Raw genomic sequence first — 26,389 nt, forward strand, 5'->3', positions numbered from 1 at the left:
TGAGGCTGTAGAGGGGAACAGGTGTAGGGCAAAAAGAACTAATAGCTCAAGTCCAGTTTTCTCCAGGGCTTTGCAGATAAAAGTTTTGGTTCTCTGCCTAGTGGTCCTGGCTTTGGGAAGAGCCCTTACTCCCTTGTCCAGCCTGTTCTCCCACTCCTAGTCAGGGCCTCTAGGGGAGAGGCACCCACAGGTAGCACCCTGGTCTGGCTGGTCTGTCTCCTCCCTCGGGTGGGGTTTTGCAGCCCTGGAAGGGGTGGGAGTAGCCATCTCAGGCCAGGCTGGGGTGCGAAAACTCTCAGGAGGAGGAGGCTATGACCACTCAGAGCCCAAATCTGACCTCAGCTCCTTACCCACCTCTATGCTGAGTCTGGAGTGGGAACAGCCATGAGCCCAGACCTCCTGTGCACCACAGAGACCAGCCTACGGCACCTAAGAGCACAGAAAAAGGCCAGTACACCTGGATCAAAATACTAGCTCTGCTTCTCACTAGCTGTATGATCTTAGGTAAGACAGGACAATTACAGTTCCCACCCCACAGGGCTGCTGGGATGACAAAATGAGTTATGCCTGGCATGTAGGGAGTGTGTTTGTTGTCACTCTACACCTTCTCATGGATCTCATGCCATCATGCCCATCTCATATCCAAGGAAACTGAGGCCTGGGGAGATTGGCTCAGTAAGGGGTAGAGAGTAGGGATTTTAGTCCTTATTAATATGATCTTGGCTAGTTGTTTTTTTAAAAAATCCTCACCTGAGGACATTTTCATTAATTTTTAGAGAGGGAGAGAAAAATCAATGTGAGAAACACTGATCATGCACCCTGACCAGGGCTGGGGATTGAACCCACAACCTTTCAGTGTGTATGGGATGACACTCCTACCAACTGAGCCACACTGGCCACGGCAACCTTGGCTAGTTTTTGTTTGTTTTTTAAATATAGTGGAATGTAGTCTGTAAACATGCATATTACATACAGGTACAGTTAAAATAACAAAACACTAAAAGCAACAATAAGAACCACACAAATGCATAAATCCCCCCAAACACTCAAGTGCCCCTCATCAAACTTTGGCAGGTTATTGAACCTCTTGGGCTTCAGTTTCCTCATCTGTAAAGTGGGATAATGAGGCTCAGAGGAGTAAGGTGCTTCAGGTTTCAGTTTTGTAATCCATGGTGATGGAGCAAGGTTGAAGGCCGAGTTTTTTTTATTTTTATTTTTTATTGATTTCAGAGAGGAAGGGAGAGGGAGAGATAGAAACATCAATGATGAGAGAGAATCATTGACTGGCTGCCTCCTGCATGCCCCCTACTGGGGATCGAGCCGCAACCCAGGACCCTTCAGTCGCCAGGCTGATGCTCTATCCACTGAGCCAAACTGACTAGGGCAAGGCCAAGTAGAGTTTTCCAGACTTCATGGTCTCCCCTTGTGTCTGTGCTCAGGAGCCAAGGGCAGGAGGACCTGGGTGAGTGGGGGCTGTAGGCTCAGGGACTGAGAGAGAAGACACACAGCTTAGGGCCAGGCATACCCAGGCACAAAGATGAGGCCAATAAATCTACAGTTGCACCTTTGAGTCCTTCAGGGACTCAACCACATACCTGCTGACCGATAAGGATTCCTCACATGGGGGTCACTACAGCTCCCTACAACAGCCCAGCTAGGGCCAGCAAGAATGTGTTCTTGCCTTCCCCACACCCCATACCCAACACCCCACATTCCCTTGCCTGTGTCCTGGCTTCTGGCCCCAAGTGAAGAGACATTAGAGAATATGAACTAAGGGAGGTCCATTACTAGGGTTAGGAAAACTGGATAGGTGGTGGACGTACCAGGAAACAGTCTGAAGGTTGGACATGCTAGATTGCAGGTGCCTGTGGGACATTCAGGGAAGATATGGGCCTGAGCTAGAGAGAGAGCTTTGAAGCCCAGGGTGGCATTTGAAAGCTTGCAGATGGTGGATCAGGGAGGGATGATGAAGCCCTGTGGAGCACCTATGTTTAAGAGAGGAGGAGGCCAAAGGGAAGGAGGCACCCAAGCTCTATGATGTCCCCTGGATCTGGAGCCTGAATACTCTGGGGCCTTAAATGAATTGTGTCCTGGGGCCTCAGGAGGTTCAGATGAGTCAGGGCAAGAGAAGCCCACACTCTCCTAGGAAACTTGGAAGAAAATCCCAGAGACCCTCACCCCACAGGCCTCCACTTAGTTTCAGTTTCAGCTCTGGTTCTGGGAATCTCTGACTCTTGCCCTGTCTGTAGCTTGCTGCCCTGTAGATTGTAAGGTGCCCAGGGCACAGTTCTCAGAACCCTTCGCTTTCACAACCACCTCCGCACCCCAGCCCAACATGATCTCACCAACCTTTAAATACCATTCTATGCCAACAGCTGCCAAAATTAGATTTCCATCCCAATTCTGTATCCAGGCATTATCTGTGGCCTCCCATGTACAACCACCTACTGGACAGATATTCTTCTCCCAAGCCTGCTCTTCCCACACTGTTTCCTGTTTCAGTCAATGGCAAATTCATCTTTCCATTACTCAGGTCAAAAACTTTGAAGTTGCCCTGACCGGTTTGGCTCAGTGGATGGAGTGTCGGCCTGCGGACTGAAGGGTCCCAGGTTAGATTCCAGTCAAGGGCATGTACCTTGGTTGCGGGCACATCCCCAGTAGGGAGTGTGCAGGAGGCAGCTGATCGATGTTTCTCTCTCATCGATGTTTCTGACTCTCTATCCCTCTCCCTTCCTCTCTGTAAAAAATAAATAAAATATATTAAAAAAACCGAACTTTGAAGTTATACCTTCCTCCTCTCATACCCCACTCTGCAGCTACCAGCAAATCCTATAGGTGTTACCACTTCTCACCACCCCAGGTTTGAGCCACTGTCACCTCTTACTTATATGATAGCAGTGGTTTTCTGACTGGTCTCCCAGGCTCTTCCCTTGCTCTAACTCAGCTCTACAGCACCTGGAATGATCCTTTCAAAAAATGAGCTATAGCTTATCATTTACTTCCCTGCCCTGTCTTCCAGTAGCCTTAAGGGCCCTGTTACTCTCTCCCTTATTCATTCCCTTACAGCCTGTAAGGAGGCAGGTATAACTTCAGAGTTTTTTAAAAATTTTTTATTGATTTTTTACAGAGTAACTTCAGAGTTTTTGACCTGAGAAAAAAGGAAACATTGATGAGAGGGAAACATCAATCAGCTGCCTCCTGCATGCGCCCTACTGGGGATCGAGCCCACAACCTGGGCATGTGCCACAACCAATAATCAAACCAGTGACCTCAACCACTGAGCCACACCAGCTGGCTTTTTTTTTTTTTTAAATACTGGTTCTCTCTGCAAGAAAGAGGATCCAAATAAATAAAATCAGAAATGAAAGAGGTGAAATAACAACTGACACCACAGAAATGCAAATGATTGTAAGAAAATACTACACAACTATATGCCAACAAACTGGACAACCTGGATAAAATGGACAAATTTCTGGAAACATAAAATCTCCCAAAACTCAGGAAGAATCAGAAAACCTAAACAGGCCCATAACTACTAATGAAATTGAAACAGTAATTTAAAAAAACTCTCAGCAAACAGAAGTCCTGGACCGGATGGCTTCACAGGGGAGTTTTACCAAACACTCAAAGAACTAATACCTACTTGTATTGTCCTCAAACTATTCCAAAAATTTCAAAAGAAGGGAAGACTTCCAAGCTCTTTTCACAAGACCATTTAACCTAATTCCAAAACCAGATAAAGACACTACAAAGAAAGAAAATTACAGGTCATTCCCTGATGAACATAGATGCTAAAATCCTCAATAAAATATTAGCAAATCAGATCCAGCAATACATTAAAAATATCATATTCTATGAGCAAGTGGGATTTATTCTGGGGATGCAAGGCAGTACAATATTAATAAATCAATAAATGTGACACATCACATAAACAGATTGGAAGACAAAAATCACATGATCATATCAATTGAGGCAGAAAAAGCATTTGACAAAATCCAACCCCCATTTCTGATAAAAACTCTCAGCAAAGAGGTAATAGAGGGAACATACCTGAACATAATAAAGGCCATATATGACAACCCTATAGCTAACATCACATGGGCAAAAACTAAAAGCGTTTCCCTTAAGAACAGGAACAAGACAGGGATGTCTGCTTTCACCACTCTTATTCAACATAATACTGGAAGTCCTACCCACACTGATCAAACAAGGAGAAAAAATAAAAGGCATACAAATTGGAAAGGAGGAAGTAAAACTATCATTTGTAGATGACATAATATTGTATATAGAAAACTCTAAAGACTCCATCAAAAAACTCGTAGATTTAATAAATGAATTCAACAAAGTAGCAGGATAGAAAATTAACATCCAGAAATCAATGACATTTTTATACACTAATAATGAACTTTCAGAAAGAGAAACTAAAAAATTAATCCCATTTACCAGTGCAACAATAAAAATAAGATACCTTAATCAAGGAAGTAAAAGACCTACTCAGAAAACTATAGGACACTGAAATAAGAAAAAGAGGAAGATACGAAAAAGTGGAAGCATTATATCAAACTATACTACAAAGCCACTGTAATAAAAAACAGCCTGGTATTGGCACAAGAACAGGCATATAAATCAGAGACCCAAGTAATCGACCCATATCATTATTGTCAATTAGTATTTGACAAAGGAGGCAAGAGCATACAATGGAGTAGAAACAGTCTTTTCAAATAAATGGTGTTGGGAAAATTGGACAGGTACATGCTAATTAATGAAACTAGACCACTAACTTACCCAGATAGAAGAATAAACTCAAAACGGGTAAAATACTTAAATGTAAGGATATGTGTGTGTATGTGACTAAAACCATAAACATCCTAGAAGAAAACATAGACAATAAAATCACTTACATCTCACTTAACAGAATTTTTGCTGATATATCTCCTAGGGCAAGAGAAATAAAGTAAAACAATAAACAAATGGGACTACATCAAACCAAAAAGCTTCTACACAGCAAAAGAAGCCACCATCAAAATGAAAAGGGAACCTACTGTATGGGAGAACATACTTGCCAATGATACATCTGATAAGGGGTTAATTTCCAAAATATATAAAGAACTCATATAACTCAACAAAGGAAGACAATCCAATTTTAAAATGGGCAAAGGACCTAAACAGATAATCTCCAGAGGACATACAGATGGCCAAGAGACATGAAAAAATGCTCAATATTGCTAATTATCAGAGAGATGCAAATTAAAACTACAATGAGATATCATCTCACACCTGCCAGAATGGCTACCATCAATAAATCAACAAACAGTAAGTGCTGGTGAGGATGTGCAGAAAAGGACCACAGTACACTACTGGTGGGAATGCAGACCAGTACAGTCACTGTGGAAACAGTATGCAGGTTTCCTCAAAATATTAAAAATGGAACTGCCATTTGACCCAGAGATCCCACTTCTGGGAATATATCCCAAGAAACCAGAAACACCAATCAGCAAGAACATATGCACCCCTATGTTCATAGCAGCATTATTTACAATAGCTAGATCTGGAAACAGCCAAGTGCCCATCAGTAGATGAAGGTATAAAAAAGCTGTGGTACATTTACACAATGGAATACTACATGGATATAAAAAGAAGGATCTCTTACCCTTTGCAACAGTATGGATAGACTTGGAGAATATTATGCTAAGCAAAATAAGCCACTCAGAGAAAGACAAATATCACATGATCTCACTTATATGTAGAATCTAATGAACAAAATAAACTGATGAACAAAACAGGTCCAGAGACATGGATGCACGGAACAGACGGATAGATCTCAGAGGGAAGGTGGTGGGGGTGCGGAGATTAACCAAAGAATTTATATGAATGTATGCATAGCCAATGGACACAGATAATAGTGCTGTGAAGGCCTGGAGTAGGGTGGGAGTTAGCAAAAAAAAGGGGGGGGATGGGGGACATCTGTAATATTCTCAAGAATAAAAAACAAATTAAAAAATGAAAACGTGATACATTCAAGCTAATAAACTCTTCTAAAAAGTTTTAAAGAGCTTTCATGAGGCAAAGTGTGAAACACTCCCCCACACCATCCCCAGGCTGAGGATATATACTGCCCTCTCGTGGCCATTATAGGAAAACCCCTCTGTTGTGGGCGGGGGAGTTGCTGGTGTTCTCAGCATTTGTACAGTGTAAACTTTCTTGTCATGCAATCCCAGGGCCTCCAGTGTGAGCTGCCACTGCTCTGTGTAGCGGAGAGGACACAGGTCTTGGAGTCAGACCTAGCAGGAATATTAGATCTCCAGTTGTTAACTGAGTGATCTTGGGTTACCCTACTACTCAGAGTATACTAGTGAAATGGGGTAATAAGAATAGCTACCTCATGGGGCTTTGAGGAGTAAAATATGAACACTACGCTTAGTGCATATTATGAGCTCAGAAGAGATACTTGGGAAAGTGTGGGTACATAAGGACTTCTGACTTCTTCACCCAGGTGTCAGACTTGGGGTGTGTGTGCGTCTGAAAGCCTCAGCCCCTATCAGAGCAACTTTGCGACTGCTCTGTTCCTTCCCCCTAACTGAGCTGCACTTGAGACAGTCCTGGGACAGGCTCCAGAGATGTGACCGTGCTGAGGTGCCAAATGACACTGGCAGACTCTCCAACCTCTAAGACCGTCTCCCCACGGCCCTCCCAATGGCTCTGGGCAGTGTACAAGGAGGAACTATTACCCACCCGCCAGATGGGGAGACCAATGCCCAGACACTGGAAGCAAAATGCCTGGAGTCACACAGAGCTGAGGCAGCCAACTGGGCATCCTAGCAGTTCAGCTGGGCTCTCTGCACCCAGGTCTCCCAGGAGGCTGTGCAGCATGAAGCCTGTGGTGAGGGCAGCCCGAGCCACTGGGAATATGCCCAGGCAATTGTTTGGGAAAGATGATGCACCTTATCCTGAAGACTCAGGCCCCTCCTGGCCTAGGGCAGCTCTATGTTGGGAAACCCAAGGCCTGGATATCCAGTCCTGGCTTGGCACACACAAATGAGATCCCATGGAGCCTTGTTCCTTCGGTCTGGGCCTTTGTAGACAGGGGCTGGATGGGCTTAGAGAATGCCCTGGGGAATTGTGAGCTCTAAAAGGCCTCAAGAGATGGTAGGGGACATCTGTGCTGGGGTCATGTGGGGAGTTTGGGAGAATTTGCCTGATGAGTGTGGCAGAGGTGGCACAGCAGCAGGTTCTCCTTAGAGAATAGACTCCAGGCTTTTAGGCATGAAGCACAAAGACTGGCACCATGTGGGAAGGACACGCCAAACCTAAATCTCAGGACCTTTGGTTTGAAACTTTGCACCTCCCTCACAAGACCTAACACCGCCCCTCCCTCCCTCCTGAGGCCTGGCTGGTCCTGTCCAGGACACCATCCAGAGGTGCTTCAAACAGACCTGCAACCTGGAGGGCTGCTTTCATCTCCAGTCCCACACACAACCCCCTATTGCACGCCAGGCGGGCACCACTATTGAGAGGAGTCAGCTCTGCCAGAGGGAATTCCAGAGATAAGAACTTGATTTCTGGAAAGCTCTGGCCCATAAGCAAACTCCTGCTGGAGAGTGTGGGGCTAGAGGGGGCAGCAAAGATACACCTGACTCTTGGGGAGTAAGCGTGGAGTCTTGGTCCCCACAGGCTCTATGTATGGGGTGGAGGAATATCTTTTCCTTTGGTCCACATTCATGTGATCTTGTCCAAAGCCACTGCTCAATGGAGAATGAGAAGCAGCTTCTTTTTGCTGAGGGGATCTGGGGCCCCTTTGGCGATGTGGGGGCCAGCTCTCTGCTGCTCCCCAGCACCCTATCCTATCTCCTGGATCTCCTGAAATCTCTTCCCTCTTTGCAGCACCAGTTCCCACCACCCTTATCCTCTCACTTGGATCGCTCCCAGAGCTCTCAGCTGGGCCTCTTACCTGTTATCCCTTGGCAAACAAAGTCCATGGCCACATCTGTTGTTTTTGTACAACCCACAAGCTAACAATAGTTTTCACATTTTTAACACTCCGGTGTGGGGTGAATTTCCCGCCAAAATATAAGATGGCTCTGTCTTTTGGTTTTGTTCCATCCACCAAAAGGGTGGATTACAAACAAATATTTGGTAATACGCAGTTACAATCGGCCCGAGTTTACACGTTTCCCGCACTCCACCGCAAATCTATATGAACCGAGTTAAAGACGGCTCCCGCGGAGTACGCGCAATTCACGCGAGCCGACTTAACTCGTTTCCCCCACTCCAAGTGTTAAAAGGTTAGGCAAAAGAACAATATGTTGTGACGTAAAAATGACATGCGATTCTGATTTTATAAAATTGTTATTAGAATGGAGTTCTAATACTCACTTGTGTATTGTCTGTGGCTGCTTTCACACTACAATAGCAGAGTAGTACAATGGTAGCTGCAACAGAAACTACAGTCCTAAGCCTCAAATATTTACTATCTGGCCCTTTACAGAAAATGTTTGCTGGCTCCAGCTCTAGATCATGAATCCAGCCAAGCTGTTCTCTTAGAATCCCCCATGGCTCTCAAGTTGACCAGCCTACACTTTCAGCTTCATCACCTGTACTTCCAGTTGTCTGCCCACTCTGGGAGATCCCTTCCTCAAACCCACCACAAGCCATACACCTGGGCTTGCCTCATGCCCTTTACCTTCACTTGGCATACTTCTCCTCCATATGGCAGTCTGCTATCTCTAGAAGCAGCTCAAATGCTTCCTCCTGTTTCTCTTCCCCACCAGAGGTCCTTCCCCCAACATGAAAGCTAACCTAGTCCTACCATCCACAAAAAACTCCTCGTATAACACTTCGGCTTTTAATAAGACTAATGAACGATTTCTGCCAGACCAACCCACTCCACTATATATATTCAGGTATGTGTCCCCTACTGGATTACTAACTAAAGAACAGGCCACACCTGCTCCCCACAGCCCTAGTACAAGGCTGGTGCTAAGTAGGCACACAAGTATCCACCTGAAGAGGCATGCTCAGCACTCTAACCTTTTACTTGGCTAGTATTATGGAGACTAAAGATGCTGACATATTTTCCAGATATCAAGTATAATTTTTATAAACGTTCAGCACCTATGATAGGTTAGGTACCTCTACCTATGTTATCTCATTTAATCACCGCCACCCTGGTGAGGTAGTTTGATACCTCCATTCCACCAAGTGGCAAGTTGTTATATGACAGCTGGAATCTGAAATCAGGTTTCCTGCCTCCTGCTGATTCTGAGATGCTCTCAATGTACAGTTCACCCACTAAACCCATTGATTAAAAGATGTAACAGATGCCTGTGGGCTTCCTGTTGGGTATAGGGCCACTGAACCTGTGCTAAATGGGCCCACATAAGGTGGTTTTATAGATCATCTCTTTTCTCCAATTTTCTGTTCCCACAGCTGTACCTGATGCTTTTCAAGGCAGATTGTCTGGGTTGGACCAAAGGCTAGCCCTGCTATGTGAAAATTAAGTGCTAGTTTTGTAAAGTCATTTCTCAAATCTGTTGATCTGGGCTTGTGGCTTGTTTTGGAGCAGAAGGAAGTTGGAAGTTTGGCCTCTGTGCTGAGGGTGCCAATGGGGAGGGCCAAACTGGTAATATAACTGGTAATGCACCTGCCTTAAAGGAGCTTGAAGTACGCCTCCAGGGGCTGCTGGGATAAGCCCTGGACTGTCCACATACTTTTCTGACTATTCAAACAGAAGTTCAGCGCTCAGACATAGGGAGAGCTAATATGGCTGCTGAAGGCCTGGGAGAAAGCAACACAGGCAAGATAAGTCTACCTGAGACTCTTTCTCAACCAGAGAGAAGGTGCTGGGGCTACTCTGGTCACACACTGAGGCCACAGTGTGAACGTGGCAGGAGGAGCTTGTTCTCGGCCATCACGGTGGATCGCTGAAGTGACTGTCACCAGACACGCTCAGTGATGTGGTATGAGGTGCTCCCTCGAGTCTAAAACATGGAATTCTTTAAAGCCACCCAACTTCTCTGCTAGGTCTAGAACTAATAGTACTGAGAACCATTAAAATAAGCTCAACTAGATATATCTATGACAGTTTTTGGCAAAAGACTGACATAAGATAGCTGGGTTCAACACAACACATGTGATTCTGGATATAGTGTATCAAATTCAATGTTTGATATTTCAGACTGAGAAGTTTGCTTGTGTCTGTGATCAATCTGGATTAAGAAAGCAAGGTACATCTAATGTCGCAGGCATTTTCAGGAGACGGATGGATAACTGGGATAACTGAGGCTATGACTAAGTGTCATAAAGGGGGTTTCAGGCTAATATTCTGGTTTGTCCAAATCAAGTCCAATGTCCTAAGCCTCTGAGCAATCACAGTGAAGGTGTGAGGAGCTTCTGCAAATACATGACTGAATCTCTAGTGACTGTGCAGCCAGCATCTGGCTGCACAAAGACACTTCATACAGAGGGATCAGAGGACAGGGGATTTCTGACACACTCATGCTTTGAACGTATCAATATAAGACAGTATGAGAGGCTGTAAGTCCACCAGGAAGTTGGGAATAAGCATGATTTATCTGCTGGCAAATGAATCCCCACCTAATCATTCTTTCATCTAAGTGCATCTTGAGCTTCTCAGTCCTGGACATCAAAGTAGTCAATTACAGCCTCCTTTTCTATCTTCTGTAAATTATTGCTCCCAGGATTCCTGAAAAGCAAACAAAGAATAATCCATCTTTTCTTTCTGGGGGATACCAGATTCAGGTCTTTAGAAAGTTAAGGATTGGGTGATTTATCATTTGTGAAACTCTGATAATAGAGCCCTAGCTGGTTTGGCTCAGTGGACAAAGTGTCGGCCTGTGGACTGAAGAGTCCCAGGTTCGATTCCTGTCAAGAGCACATGCCTGTGTTGTGGGCTTGATCCCGAGTAGGGGGCATGTAGGAGGCAACTGATCAATGATTCTCTCTCATCATGATGTTTCTATCTTTCTTTCCCTCTTCCTTCCTCTCTGAAATCAATAAAAATATATTAAAACAAAAAAGATAGCAGGGTCTGCATGAGCAGAAATTTGGTGATGGGTGCATGGGGGTTTATTATATTAATACTATTTTCTCTATTCTAAAAATTTTCAACAACACAGTTTTATATAAAAATTAAGCAAGCAAAGGGGGGGGGGGGGGGAGAGACAGCATGGCATAAACAGGCCAATGACTACACATGGTTATGCCCAGGTGGTACTGGAGGCGGCTGTGGAATAGTATGTAAAATACTCCACCTGTTTCCAAAACCACTGCCCATGCAGACAGCAATCTGCGCTGACTGGAATCTAGACCACCTACTTCCCAGTGATGATCGGGACTGACACTGGGGGCTACATGGCCCCAGACGCTCCTGCTGGGGCTGTGTCCAATGGGCAACACCCAGCTGCTCTATCTGTCCCAGGGGAACAGCGGTTGCTATGACCCTTATGTTGACCCTGTAAACTGCTCTACCCATGCTCCCAGAGGTTTTGTGTAGGAGGTACTGCCAGGGCTTCGGTGTGGAAGGCCAGAACAGCAGCAGGAGCCCTATGGGTTTCAGAGCAACTTTCAACAACACGGCTTCATCACAGTAAGGCAGCCAGCCTCCCTCTGCCAGGGAGAGGGGGAGGGACAGTGCTCTCCTTGCTCCTGAGAGAACACCTGGCAGACTTGCTGTTGCTTGCCAATGTGGTTTTCTGTTTTTCTTTTTCTTTTCTCTTTAAATTATGAATGCATGTTTTTGTTGTAAAAATGACTCAAATCGTATGAAAGTAGAGCAAAACATGAAAGACCCCCTCTTTCCTGCCAACCCCCCACACCAATCTCACTTCCATCCAGAGTAACTGTTGTAAACTGCATGATGTTCCTCAATCATCTGGTGTGTCAGGCTGAATCCACTTTCCAGTGTCTCCAGCTACACCATGGAAATGACATCATAACTGACCTTCCTTGAGGGGAAGTGGGCATAGCAAACATCAAATGGGAACCTCTCTGGCATGATTAATGTGTCTGACATCCAGTCAAATCTTATATATTTGAACATGGAACCCCAAGGCCAGGCCTGAAGAAGCCACCAATGGCTGGGGCAGCCCAGGGTAGCTCAGGCCTGCTAGCTTCTCTAAACAGCCAGGACCCTCTGGAAAGCAGCTGAACAATCCTTACTTGTCTGACTGTCTGTGATGAGGAATTGGGGGTGGAGGCCGTGCCTGCACTTCCTTTTCAAGTACACTTGTCAACGTGGTAGTTGGACAAACAGACTTCCCTCTGATAAAAGAACACAAAATATTAAGAAGTGAGAATTTTTTGTGGAGACAGGCAGACAGCTAGAAATCCCGTCCATGTCGCTATGATGTTGCTGAGCACTCTCTGATATGACTGTCTCCGCTCAGGCATGGTCACCTTCATTTAACCCTCGTCCCTTCCACCACGGTTACCTGCTTTTTCTCATCTCACACTTAATCCTAGATCCTCCTTGTCCCCTCCTGTGTCACACATTACTGCCCCCGTTTCCTCTAATGGCAAATGCTGAATCACAGTGCAGCATTCTTTCTGTTTCCATCATGCCAGAAGGGAAAAAGGGACAGATGTGATGGGCAGGCCCCCAACCCAGGCCCTCAGGTCTGCTCCCTCAGCCTGAGGAATGCTGCTTCCCGTGACCGATGTGGATCTGGGCAGATGTGAGGCTTGTATTCTTTAGGTGGGTCTTTCTGTGGATTGAAGCTTTGGCTCTCTGAATGGGCTTTTAGATCACCTCAGAGTGGCTGTCCCAGAAGAACTATTCTTCCAGGAGAGGAAGTAGGAAAGCAAACACTGACAGACTGCTTCCCGGGCCCAGTTTGCTCCACCAAGCAGTTCCTCCTATGATGGCGAGACCAACCCACCTGACTGCAATGACGACGACATTGCGCTTCGGTTCACTGTCATAGCTCACGCTCTCCAGGCCGTACACTTGGGCCAGTTCGTGGATGATCCGGCGATGGTCTCTGTTCATGGGAGGGAAGAAGTGGCTCTTCTTATTGTTCTTTCCCTATATTACGGGAAAAGAGAATGAGTGTTAATTATCTTGGAATCCAAATATGCTTACAAAGTGCCTTCCCCCCACACCAGAACAGCCTGGGTCAATAGAGAGGCAGCTGAGTTTTAGAGGCCTACAGTGCACAGCACTTCACTGACTGCCAAACAAGGACAGCAGTTTGGGAGGATGAGGGCTGATGCACTTCATCTACTGTCAGCCACACAGTAGTAGCTGCCCAGGTGAGGGACAAAGGTGAGTGAACTAAGACTTAGACAGTGATTGGCTTCTCCTGAGGAGGCCTAGAAGTGTGGAGAGAGTGATAATCCCAAGAAATGACTAAATAAATATAAGACTTACAAAACAAGAAAATCTCACTTCCTAAAAAAGTACCCTCTGCAGTAAAAATCATTTATATGCAGATACAGACACCCAAGCAGAAAAATACATTTGCTCAGGCCCAGCCAGTGTGGCTCAGTGGTTGAGCATCGACCTATGAACCAGGAGGTCACAGATTCCCATTCAGGGCACATGCCTGGGTTGCAGGCTTGACCCCACTGGGGCAGCCATGCAGAAGGCAGCCAATCAATGATTCTCTCTCGTCATTGATGTTTTGATCTCTCTCTCTTTCTTCCTCTCTGAAATCAATAAAAACATACTAAAAAGAAAAAAGAAAAATACATTTGCTCAGGTTTCCTAATTAGAAGAGGAACAATTATTCCATTTCCTCCTTTGTGTTAGTATCCTGCTGGGAAGTGAGAACAAAGGGAGGAATGGAAGGGGGCAAGACAGATGGTGGGAAGGAAAACTTCATTAGATATGAAGCTAAAGCATCTCATCCTCACTCTGAGTCCCCACTGAACGAAGAGGAAGCCACTGTGTAGCTGGCTGCTTCTGACTAAAGACTTCTTTTGCTTCAAGCTACCTCCTCAACATCCCTGGCTGCCTCCAGGAGAGAGGCCTCACTCTCTCTTTTAAAAAAAATTATTTTTTATTGATTTCAAAGGAAGGGAGATGAAGAGATAGAAACATCGATGAGAGAGAATCATTGGCTGCCTCCTGCATGCCCCACACTGGGGATCAAGCCCACAACCCAGGCATGTGCCCTGACCGGGAATCAAACGGTGACCTCCTGGTTCATAGGTCGACACTCAAACACTGAGCCATGCCGGCTGGGTGAGGCCTCACACGCCTGAGACTCCTAAAAAAGTCCATGCCGTTACTCTTCAGCTCTAGTCAGCCATCTTTTTACTTTTACCCAAGGATTTCTTTTCTGCGTTTGGAGTAATAAAGAACTCGTGTGTCCTATTATACAACAGCCCTTCAGAGATCTGAGGGCCCAGCACGTCTGCCTAAGTATCTCACATAGTCTTTCAACTATCACTATTGAAAGCTCTCGTCCAGGTTTCTTCACCCACCCTTAGGCAATGAACTAGGATGTTTATTTACATGTAATTTTACTGCAGATATCTTTCCTAAACCAGGACAGGGGTTCTGTGGATATTATTATGGCTGGGCTTTTGGGAAAGGCAAGAATCCTTAAAAGGAAGTTGTGACTTTTCTACAACTACTCTATACCAAGAGTGTTTCTGGGACTTGATTTTTTATCAAGCTGGCCTCAGAGATATGTCCAATGGTATGTTTTGACTTCAACCTTATCCACGGCTTCCACAAGGGCTTTCATTTCCTTCTCAACGTCACTGACAAACTTTAGGTCCTTCCTGAAATGAGAAATCACAACAGTTAACTTCATCTGTTTCTGCTCTTTGAAAATCCCTCCTGCCCACCCTTTCTGCCTATAAAGTGGGGACAGAGGGTAAGTGAACTAAATGAACTATAATGGACAATGTGAGCAAAAAAACTGCAGAGGTCAGGAATTGTCAGATAACAGAATGTTGATTATGACTGAACTAAGAAAGAGAAAACAAAAATGAGAAAGGAGAAGATGGAAGAAGAAATAGCCATCAGAGGGCTAGGAGATAAGTGGACAATAAGAGCTGTTACTGCCCAAGTGAGGCCCCATGTGACTGAGACCTGGGTGGACAGAGTTGGCATTTGGCCAGTGTTTAGGCTAGTCCAGCCCTGAGGAGGCCCAAACACCTGCCATAGGGGACACATGGACGGACGGACGGACACACACACACACACACACACACACACACACACACACACACACCAAGTTCAATTCTTAAAGGGATAGTTCTGAGAAACCAAGAGAAGGATTTTTGTTAAACATAATATAGTATCCTGTAATAGATATATAAACTTTAACTCGCTCAATCACAGGAGTACATATTAGTTCTATCTTAAAAGACCAAACATCAAGAAAGTCGGTAACAAGTTACATACCTGGCATCTTCTTTCAAACTGTCACTAAATTTTGATGCTGAAGAACGTACATTGAAAGGATCAGAATCATCACTTATATGAAATGCCTCTGCTAACTGCCTAAAAATAAGAGAATATGTAAATAAAAGGAAAGGAGGGGGAAACTATCTTATAGTAACACAAAGTGCTCACCATGTCCCAAGTTCTTTATACATTAACTAGAGGCCCAATGCATGCATGAAATGTGTGCACTGGTAGGGTCCTTAGCAGCTGCCAGCCGCCCTCCCTTCTCCCTGATGGAACCGCCCCCTGGTCGAACTCCCAGAAGACCTCCTGGGAATTTGACCAGGACAATTTCATACTACGCTTTTATTATATAGGATGATCTCATTTTGGTAAACCCGATTATTAAGGAAAGAATAATAACAACTTGGGACAAAATATAGTATTGTCTTCATAGAAGAAAATAAACAAGACAGATCTATGTGGGTCTAAGCAAGCCACAGGATAACATTGGGGACTTAGATTTTTTGGTGAAAAGAAGGCTGGGGGTTTGAGAGTACTGGAAACGGTCAATGAGGGATGAGGTTTCACCTAAACATTAAGTAGACCTATAAATATTAAAATTAACATCACATTATAGAAGTCTGGAAAATAATCCTGTTAACAACATAAGCACTGCATTTTTGTATATTTCCTTTCAGATTTCCCTCCCAATAAATACAATGCAATCAGTGCATATAAAACTTTGCCTCTTTTTCTCCCCTATCATTATGTGATTAGCTTTTCTCATATTACTGTTTAGTTTTCACACATACTGTTTTAATAATGCATAATCTTCTAACTATGTATATCCCGCAATTTACTTAAACCTCATCCCTCATTAAATAAAATAAAGGTAGCACTACAGAGCACTGAAAAAAGAATGTCTTGTTAAATGGTACTGGTCAAATGAATATTCATATGAAAAAACACTGAATCATGACCACCCCTCCTCATATACCATGATCATAAAATCAGTCTAGGTCAACTATAGTTCTAAATGTTAAAGGTAAAATAATACAGCTTCTAGACAGTAACAAAGAATGTCATCATGACCGGAGACAGACAAATATTTCTTAAACAGGACATAAAAAGCCCTACTCATTAAGGAAAAGACTGATAAACTGGACTACCTTAACATTAGAAACTTCTGTTTGCCCTAACCGGTTTGGCTCAGTGGACAGAGCGTCGGCCTGCGGACTGAAGGGTCCCAGGTTCGATTCCGGTCAAGGGCATGTACCTTGGTTGCGGGCACATCCCCAGTAGGGGGTGTGCAGGAGGCAGCTGATTGATGTTTTTCTCTCATTAATGTTTCTAACTCTCTATCCCTCTCCCTTCCTCTCTGTAAAAAATCAATAAAATATATTTAAAAAAAAAAGAAACTTCTGTTTATCAAGATACCATGAAGAGAGTGAAAAAGCAGGAAGTATGAAAAAATACAATATATAAAACCAACAAAGGTCTCATATCCAAAATATATAAAGAACTACTAAACAATATGAAAAAAGCCAGACAACACAACTTAATACTATGTAAAAGACTTGAGTAGGCACTTCATAAAAGACAACATCCAAATGACTAATAAACACAGGAAAAGGTTCTCAATCTCACTGGTCATCAGGTAAATATAAGTTAAAAGCTCATTAACATCAGGCTATACATCCATGAGAATGGATTAAAGTAAAAATACTGACAATTCTAGGAGCTAACAAAAATGTAGAGCAGCCCTGGCCAGTTTTCCTCAGTGGTTAGAGCGTTGGCCCTCGAACCAAGGGTCAAGGGCACGTACCTCGGTTGCAGGTTAGATTCCATGTCCCGGTTGGGCACATGTGGGAGGCAACCAGTTGATACGTCTCTCTCACATCAATGTTTCCCTCTCTCTCCCCCTCCTCCCTCCCTTCCACTCTCTCTCTAAAGATCAATGAAAAAAATATTCTCAGGTGAGAATTTAAAAAAAAAAAAGGAGCAATAAGAACTATGACCCTGCTGGTGAGAGTGTAATTGGTACAACCATTTTGGACACTGTTTGGCAGAAGTGAATAAAGCTGAACATATGCATACCCTATTAATCCCTAGAGTGCCAGGGAGCTCGATCGCACTCCTCCTGTCTTTCGCCAAAAAGTGCCGGGAGCGCTTTAACATTATATGTTTTGCTCAAATTTTTTTTCTACTAGTATATTATAATACAATCAGCAAACAATATATGTCAAAGATGAAAACAAAATGTAGTAAAGGTTTCCTTAAGTTTTTGAATATGTAACTTCATTTACTTGCGATTCATAATTTTTTTCCTAAACTGCTGTAAAATCAGCAAAAATGCCTTGGCAATTTTAGCATAGTTCCTAGGATATTGGTTGCACTCAAAGGGTTAATAAGTAATTCTACTCCTAGGTTTATATTCAATAGAAACAAATTCATGTATGCACCAAAACAAGAATGTTTTTTACAGAACATTATTTGTAATAGCCCAATGCTGATAACACATATCTATTAATGGTAGAAAAGATTATGATATATTGATACAATAAAATAAGTGGGAATGAAAGTGAACAAAGTACTGCTAGATGCAACAACAGGAATGAATGTCACAAATGTAATGAAAGAAGCCAGACAAAACTAATGCAAGCTATATGATTTCATCATTTATATAAATTTCAAAAACAGATAAAACTAACCTAAAGTGTCAGAAGTCAGAATAAGAGGTTATATCTCTGTGGAGTACAGAGCGGATTCTGGCAATTTTCCATTTCTTGACCTGGTGCTGATTATAACACTGTATTTACTTTGTGATGACTCACTGATCTATATACTTCTGATCTTTTACATATATATTATACTTCAACATATAAGTTCACTAAAAAATTTTAAGCCTCAAAAAAAAAAAAATAATTTTAAGCCTCTTTTCTCCAGTGGAATCAGGAAGTCTGCTAGTCATGGATAAGCATGCTGTGCATGTGATGTTTATACCATGCCCAAAACCATACGAGCTCATGTTTCAGAAATATGCTGAAATCGTGTTAAGTACTTTATCCTTAGATACTTCAATTCTTGATGATCAAATTTCTCTTGCTCTCCAATAGCAGGAAAATACGCAGAGCAGGAGCGAGTGAATGTTGAAGGGTCGCTTCCTCCCACTAGTTTCACAGAGCTTAAGGACAATTAGGTGAACAGCAGTTGACATTACTTACTTTTTCCTTTCTAAGGCTGAACACTCCTCATCACATTCCAGCCTTGGGAAGTAAATGAAAAAAAAATAAAATCAGGGCACAGGTTTCACAGTTTCTAGCTAGTAATAAGATCTTAGTTATTAGTCAACCTGGAAACAGAGCAGACTCTAGGCCAGAGGATGGCTGGATGAGGTCCTTGTCAAGGACGGGTGGGCAGGCCTCTGAGTTATGAAAGTTGAGGAATCCTCAGAAGGGCCTCAGAGTGTCCCCTGCCTGCTCAGTCCTCAAAAATGCTCCCAGTACCCCTCTGACAGCCCCACCTCCACCTCCTGACATAGCTACCACTCTGGTTCTCTGTTCTCCAGTGGGTCGGGCTAAACACACCTGCGCCTCTGCTTCCTCTGGCTACTGGCTGGAGTGAGGCTTGGAAAAGTCTCTTCTAGGCTCAGCTATACACTGAGTAGAATTCATTGGATTGGATTGTGTGTAACTCTTAATATCAAAGGTTTGTTGAATACCTTTGTGTACATAGCTTTTCTGTGAGGTACTGAGAAATGAATTGTTCCGGCCCTTTGGAAATTAAACCTAATAGGAGAAAGAAGGCATAGCCACACATTTTAAAATTACCTGGCTTGCTCTAGCCAGTGTGGCTCAGTGGATAGAGTGCCGGCTTGCAGACCGAAGGGTCCCGGGGTCAAGGGCTCCTCCCCGGCCTGGGCCCGGGCCCTGGCCCAGGCCCTGGTTGGGGCGCATGCAGGAAGCAACCAATTGATGTGTTTCTCTCAAATCAAGATTTCTCTCTGTCCTTCCATCTCTCTCTCACTCTCTCTAAAAATCAATGGAAAAATATCCTCCAGTGAAGATTAAAAAAAAAATTTACCTGGCTTGGTGAATTTCCTTTTTAGTAATTAACTTGCTGATCTCCACTGAATCTCCAAGCTGCATGTCTGTTATTTTAGAGGCCATGGAAATAGCAGCTATTCTGAAGTATAAAAAAGAAAGGAAAGAAAAGGCATTGCAGTTTCACAAGAACTTCCTCATACTAGGCCAGTGATGGCGAACCTATGACACGTGTGTCAGAGGTGACACGCGAACTCATTTTTTTGGTTGATTTTTCTTTGTTAAATGGCATTTAAATATATAAAATAAATATCAAAAATATAAGTCTTTGTTTTACTATGGTTGCAAATATCAAAAAATTTCTATATGTGACACGGCACCAGAGTTAAGTTAGGGTTTTTCAAAATGCTGACATGCCGAGCTCAAAAGGTTCGCCATCACTGTACTAGGCACACAGAAGACTTCTTTCAAGGCATATCTATCACTCAACAATTTGTGTGACCTGGAAAGCCCATCTATTATAAACTACTTACATGCTGATGGCATATCTCTTCAATCAGATTCCAAGCAGCTAGCTCCACAGGAAACTATGAGACAATCCACTCCTCAGTGCTCCCTTGAACATCCAGGGCAATGCCTGGGACTCTGGGGGTATCCCAACACTGCCACTCTCTGTTGTCTGCATACTCCTAAAGTCCTATCTCCATGGCACATCTCTGTATCCATGGCACACAACCATCCATTCCTAACACTTCCACTTCTGTACTCAGATCCCTGTGTGAACACATGGTCCCAAGATTTCTGGAGGCTACAAAGACAGTCAGAAACCCCCACCCCAGGGGAAGAACACAGGACTTGGTCCTAGCTGTGCCACCACAACTGGTAGGGCATTAAAATAACTTCAGGACATCTTCCCTTCTGATTTCATGGTGTAATAAGACCAAAAGGGAGAGAGGGAGGAAGAAGGAGGAAGAGAAATAAAGAGGTTATTTTATAAATTAAAGTTCAGGAAGGAAAGGTACATAAAGCAGAACCTTTTCTTTGAACCAGAAAAATGAAATTCAAGAAAATTTTCTTAAAAACTTTCCAACTTTTACAAAAGTTTCAAGGATCCTACAATAAACACATGTATTCCCTTTACTTAGATCCACCAATTGTTACCATTTAGGTAGCACTAACCTTTGATAAGTACTGGATGCTTCAGAGCAAATCATAATCTCTTTTCTTCGTCCACATTCACACTGCAGCTCAATCTGAAAGAAGATTAACATGGAGAGACATTTAGTACATGGCAACCATGTGAATAGGCAGCTTTCCCTTTTAAAGCCTCTCTCAAATCAAACCATGGCAAAGAAAGAGACAGTGAGTGGCTGCCCTCCGAGATGGAGGAAGTTAGCCTCACTGCAATCTAAGTGGTAGCTGAGATGCCCCTTTCTGGGAACTACTCTTATCCTTAACCCCACCTGAAAGGACAGGCCTAGAATGGAGTTTTTACCACTGAACCAGAGACACACATCTGACCCAGAACCAGTCAAGGCCTAACCAACTATTCCTCATCCCACTGCTTTCATGTCCTCAGGGGGGCCTTGCTTAATCCCTCAGACCATGTTAGCCCCCTTCTCACATACTCTCACAGCTCCCTCTACACGGGTGTAATACTCCTTCCTGACACCAATCATAATTAATTGAGTAATTAATTATCTGACCCATCTAATTGAAGGGATCATGTGTCTCCCATTCACTGGTATAGTCCCAACACCTAGCAAAACATCTTGCACAAAACAGATCTTTATATATTTAAAAGGCCATTTCAAGGTGGGCCGACAGAAATCTATGCAATTTATTCCACCTTTCTCTTGCTAACTTAACTTGCAGTTTCTTGCAACCAATGACCTCTGATAAGGATGCATGCCCAGGTGCCGCTACAGGCAGTTCTAGACTCATTAGCAGCCTGACAACCAGAGTCTATGCTGCACCTGGAGCTGGGAATACACACCTTGGCTTTGCAAGCAGTCACGGGGCAGGGTGAGCTGAGGTGGCAGGGTGCCATGCAGGGGTGGCCACAGTCAGCTCTGGGGGTGGTGCAGGGCTGCTTGCAAGCCTCATCCACAAGACACTCTCCTTTGTGACAGAGTCTCTGACACCTGTGCATCCCACACGGTAGCGCAGCACTGCAGGGTAATCCGCAAGAGATATCAACCAGGTGACACGGGATGTTGCTTCGTAACTAGGAGAGAAGGAAGTAGTCAGATTTTTTCATCTCCATGTGGGATTTGGGATGAGTTTTAACTTTCTATCTAAACATTTCTAAACTTTCAAAAAGAACATCTTTTCTTTTTTTTGGAAAAAATATATTTTTATTGTTTTCAGAGAGGGTAGGAGAGATAGAAACATCAATGATGAAGAGAAAGCTGCCTTCTGCACGCCCCACACTGGGGATCAAGCTCACAACCTGGGCATGATTCACAGGTCGATGCTCAACCATTGAACCATGCTGGCTGGACAAGAACATTTTTTTCAAAAAGTAATTTTTATCTGAAAAAAATTAGGCGACTTTTCAAAGTCTGAAAGTTTAGTTAAAAAACAAATATGAACCTTATTTAATAATGCTTGTTAAGATACAAAAGGATATATGGGAACAGCCAGGTATGACTTGGGATATAAACTTCCCAAGGTGGGTAATAAGCATATGAAGCCACATAACTAGGAGTATTTGAAATGCTGTGACCAACTGGGGGATCAGACAATCTTTTCCCTAGGGCACTAAGTTGACAGACAAATCCTGAGAGCTGAGGCACTGATGGCCCATGGCTTCAAGCTGCTGGTAGGGCTGTTTGTGTGTTGTTGTGTTTTTATTGATTTGGAAGAGAGAGAGAGAGAGAGAGAGAGAGAGAGAGAGAGAGAGAGAGAGAGAGAGATTTGTTATTCCACTTATTTATGCATTCATTGGTTGATTTTTGTATGTGCCTTGACCAGGGAATCAAACCCACAACCTTAGCATATTGGGATGACACTCTAACCAACTGAGCTACCTGGCCAAGGCAGGACTGTTACATATAATTAAATATTCAACTCTCCTCGTATCTCCTAACTCATAGTCTCCCCAACTTTAGACAACTCTGTCATTTAAAAAATTAAGTCAATTGGCCATTGTAACTCCCAACTCATTTTTTCTTAGAAATGCCTCCTTCTAGGATTCCTCACTCCAGGAAAAAGATGCAGAGATTGTATTCCTAGGGAACCAAAGGTTACTTTTATATAATCACTCAAATTCTTTCAAGAATTCTCAAAATGAGAAACATACTTTGACTCCAGTGACATATAATTATCACTTTTGAAGAGGACTCTGAAGTCTAAGGTGTACATGCTTGTAACACTTTGGAATCAGTATTTTGGTAGATTATAGTTCCCGATCATTAAACACTTTCCTACTCTACTACCAGGGTGCTGGAGGTAATTTTTGCATATTAAGTGCCCTCTGTTGTCCCCTCCCCTAATGACTTGGCTGTATTCTCATTACCCTTTAGGATGTTATTTCGTGTGTGTGTGTAGTATATAGTTATGCAAAGTATACCTTAATATACTTTTATATACTTTTTTCCTTTTACTTTTATATTTTTTACTGTTAATCCTCAACCAAGGATATTTTTCCATTGATTTTTAGAGAGAGTTGAAGGGAGAGGGAAAGACAGAGAGAAACATCGATGTGAGAGAGACACATTGAATGGTTCCTCCTGCACACACCCCAACCAGGGCTGGGGAACCTGCTACCAAGGTACATGCCCTTGACCGGAATCGAACCCGGGATCCTTCAGTCTGCAGGCCGACACTATCCACTGAGCCAAACCAGCTAGGGCAGTGATGGCGAACCTTTTGAGCTCGGCATGTCAGCATTTTGAAAAACCCTAACTTAACTCTGGTGCCGTGTCACATATAGAAATTTTTTGATATTTGCAACTATAGTAAAACAAAGACTTATATTTTTGATATTTATTTTATATATTTAAATGCCATTTAACAAAGAAAAATCATCCAAAAAAATGAGTTCGCGTGTCACCTCTGACACGCGTGTCATAGGTTCGCCATCACTGAGCTAGGGCATACCTTAATTTTTTTTTTTTAAGTGTCAATAGCAAACCGCTGCTTCTTGGGAGTATTAATTTTGAGAAAAAATGAGACTAACAACTCAAAGTAATTCAATAAAAATAAGTCTCTGGCTGGAATAATGAACATGACAGAGAAAACTTACCTCATGTTTGCCCATGCACCATTTCTGAGTTAGGAAAGTACAAGGCGGACACTTCTCTTCGCTATGACAAGAATGATATACTATAGAAAGAGAAAGGGAAAATTAGAAATAGTGGTTAAATAAAGCCACATAAATTATTACACGTTATAATGGCATATGATAGGGAACTTTTACACTTGGAGTACTTAGCACAGCCCTATGGTCTGTCTATTCTACTTATTCTTTTGGCTCTACCTTACACAGCAACTGCTCACTTCTGCTCAGACACCTTTGTTACTCATCCACCTAAAATGCTTCCGCTGACCCCTTTCAATTTCCTTGCTGCCTATAAGAGGCAGTTCATCCAAACTCATGTCCTACAACAAAGCCTTCCTTAGCTGACCACACCCTGCCCTGAGCTCTCTGACAACCCCCAATGTCTCAGTTCTTACGTGGATGGCTTACTGCCATGTTATCTGGCCCATCTTCATGCAATGATTAGTTGTGTCATGTGTACTTAATTACCATCCTCTTCCTCTCAGGGAGAATGTAAGAATCTCAAGGTCATGGGATATTTTTTCTTCCTCTAAATCTCCCTCTGTGTCTCAGCATATTGGATATACCACAATCACTCAAAAAAAGTTAAAGGAATGCTGAACAAAAGCAGGCTAAAACAACAAAATTCACAAACGGTTAAGTTCATACTATGGACATTAACCAACAGGCTTTGGACTCCGGCTGTAACATCTGCTAATGAGTGTAAAGGAGGAGTGGGTGAGAACTGGCTTGAGCATTTACTTCATGCTGGTGTAAACACCACAGCAGGGGCTTGCAAACTAAGCTGGGAGGGCCATCCTAAGATCCTCAGGGAAGAAACTTTTCACTTCAAAAAGTACTGGTAGGTGGAGGGATGGAAATGGTGATGGAAAAAGAAATAACATAAAATAAAACAAAGAATTTACTTAGCCCTAGCTGGCTTGGCTCGGTGGATAGAGCGTCAGCCTGCGGACTGAAGGGTCCCAGGTTGGATTCTGGCCAAGGGAATATGCCTGGGTTTCGGGCTCGATCCCCAGTAGGGGGCGTGCAGGAGGCAGCCGATCAATGATTCTCTCTCATCATTGATGTTTCTCTCTCTCTCTCCTTCTCCCTTCCTTTCTGAAATCAATAAAGAAATATATTTTTTTAAAAGAATGTACTTAATTCTGTTTTACTTTATTAACTTAAAAATTGAGAGCTAGTTGTCTAATTGTCAGTATGAATCAGATGGCCAAAGTCACCATCAAATCTGGTGACCTGAGTAATTTCAGGTTTGCCCCTGGGTCTTGGTTAAATGAAATGATGGACCTCATACGGTCCTAGAGCAGTGGTTCTCAACCTTCTGGCCCTTTCAATACAGTTCCTCATGTTGTGACCCAACCATAAAATTATTTTCGTTGCTACTTCATAACTGTAATGTTGTTACTATTATGAACTGCAATGTAAATATCTGATATGCAGGATGGTCTTAGGCGATCTCTGTGAAAGGGTTGTTCGACCGCCAAAGGGGTCGCGATCCACAGGTTGAGAACTGCTGTCCTAGAGGAAAGCCAGTGACAAGACTAAATAGATATGAAAACATGGGTGATGATAAGTAGCTTTTGGCCTGGTGTCTGTAGCAGACCATTAGAGAGAAACTGGAAACAGTTTAAATGTCCAGCAACATAAGTTATGGTCCATCTATGCAACAGAACACTCACATTGAAAAATCTATTTGTAAAAAATATTAATTGATAAGGAGAAAGGCTAAAATTACAATAAGGGAAAATGCTAGTTAAAATAAGTTCAACCCTAGTCGGTTAGAGTATCAGCCTGTGGACTGAGAGGTTTGGGTTTGATTCCCGGTCAAGGGCACAGCATGTACCTCAGTTGCAGGTTCTATCCCTAGCCCTGGTTGGGGCATGTGGAAGCGATCTTTCTTTCTTTCTTTCTTTCTTTCTTTCTCTCTCTCTCTCTCTCTCTCTCTCTCTCTCTCTCTCTCTCTCCCCTCCCCACCCCCCCGTCCCATCCCCCTCCCTCTCTCCTTTCACTCTCTCTCTCTAAAGATCAATGGGAAAAAATAACCTTGGTGAGGGTTAAAAAAAAAGAGAGAGAGAGAAAGTTCAGTAGAATCCCACCTTTATTTTAGAGGGGAAAAAACAAATATGTATTTTGCCCATGAAAAAAGATCCCCAGCCCTGATCGGTTTGGCTCAGTGGATAGAGCGTTGGCCTGCGGACCAAAGGGTCCCAGGTTCGATTCCAGTCAAGGGCATGTACCTTGGTTGCGGGCATATCCCCAGTGGAGGGTGTGCAGGAGGCAGCTGATCGATGTTTCTCTCTCAATCGATGTTTCTGACTCTCTATCCCTCTCCCTTCCTCTCTGTAAAAAAACAATAAAATATATTTTTAAAAAAGAAGAAAAAAAAGATCCCCCAAAATACACACTAAGTTTAATTCCTAAAAGAAGACTTAAATGATATTTCAATGTTTTGACTTTATCTTTTTTCTTTCTTTTTATATAATAAACATACATTGCTTCTATAACAACAAAACTCGTTACTTTTAATTTTGTAAAAAGATGCTCAACTTTGAAATATGCACCAAAAGTGGAGGTCACAAGGAAAGAAAAAAATGTTCCTGAAAGACAAGACCAGTGAGGGCTTCTCCTGGCCTTTCAGGTGTGTTTGACATCCAATCACAGACCCATCTTCACAGAAGCAGCTTCTGAGCAACTGTGGGG

General features: G+C 43.2%; 1 protein-coding gene across 12 annotated transcripts in view; it reads right to left on the bottom strand.

The window, feature by feature from the left end:
• Nucleotides 1-26,389, bottom strand: part of NFX1 (nuclear transcription factor, X-box binding 1) — an 83,459-nt gene that overhangs the window by 20,648 nt on the left and 36,422 nt on the right. For 6 of the 12 annotated variants that reach the window (XM_014464373.2, XM_006098777.3, XM_014464372.2 and 3 more), the window contains 10 exons: nucleotides 23,654-23,733; nucleotides 21,401-21,631; nucleotides 20,584-20,657; nucleotides 19,445-19,546; nucleotides 18,586-18,627; nucleotides 15,377-15,475; nucleotides 14,682-14,748; nucleotides 12,897-13,042; nucleotides 12,178-12,279; nucleotides 10,134-10,702 (listed from right to left, as the gene is read on the bottom strand). In XM_014464373.2, coding sequence (XP_014319859.1) covers nucleotides 10,630-10,702; nucleotides 12,178-12,279; nucleotides 12,897-13,042; nucleotides 14,682-14,748; nucleotides 15,377-15,475; nucleotides 18,586-18,627; nucleotides 19,445-19,546; nucleotides 20,584-20,657; nucleotides 21,401-21,631; nucleotides 23,654-23,733 — 1,016 coding nt within the window. In that variant the 3' untranslated portion in view covers nucleotides 10,134-10,629. Of the gene's footprint in view, nucleotides 1-866; nucleotides 1,108-10,133; nucleotides 10,703-12,177; nucleotides 12,280-12,896; nucleotides 13,043-14,605; nucleotides 14,749-15,376; nucleotides 15,476-18,585; nucleotides 18,628-19,444; nucleotides 19,547-20,583; nucleotides 20,658-21,400; nucleotides 21,632-23,653; nucleotides 23,734-26,389 lie in introns of those variants that run through there. The other 6 variants (XR_002831659.1, XM_023762402.1, XM_023762406.1 and 3 more) reach the window with 4 other exon arrangements.

The sequence above is a fragment of the Myotis lucifugus genome, unplaced genomic scaffold (genome assembly GCF_000147115.1).
Source record: "Myotis lucifugus unplaced genomic scaffold, Myoluc2.0 scaffold_246, whole genome shotgun sequence".
In the NCBI taxonomy this organism is placed as follows: domain Eukaryota; kingdom Metazoa; phylum Chordata; class Mammalia; order Chiroptera; family Vespertilionidae; genus Myotis; species Myotis lucifugus.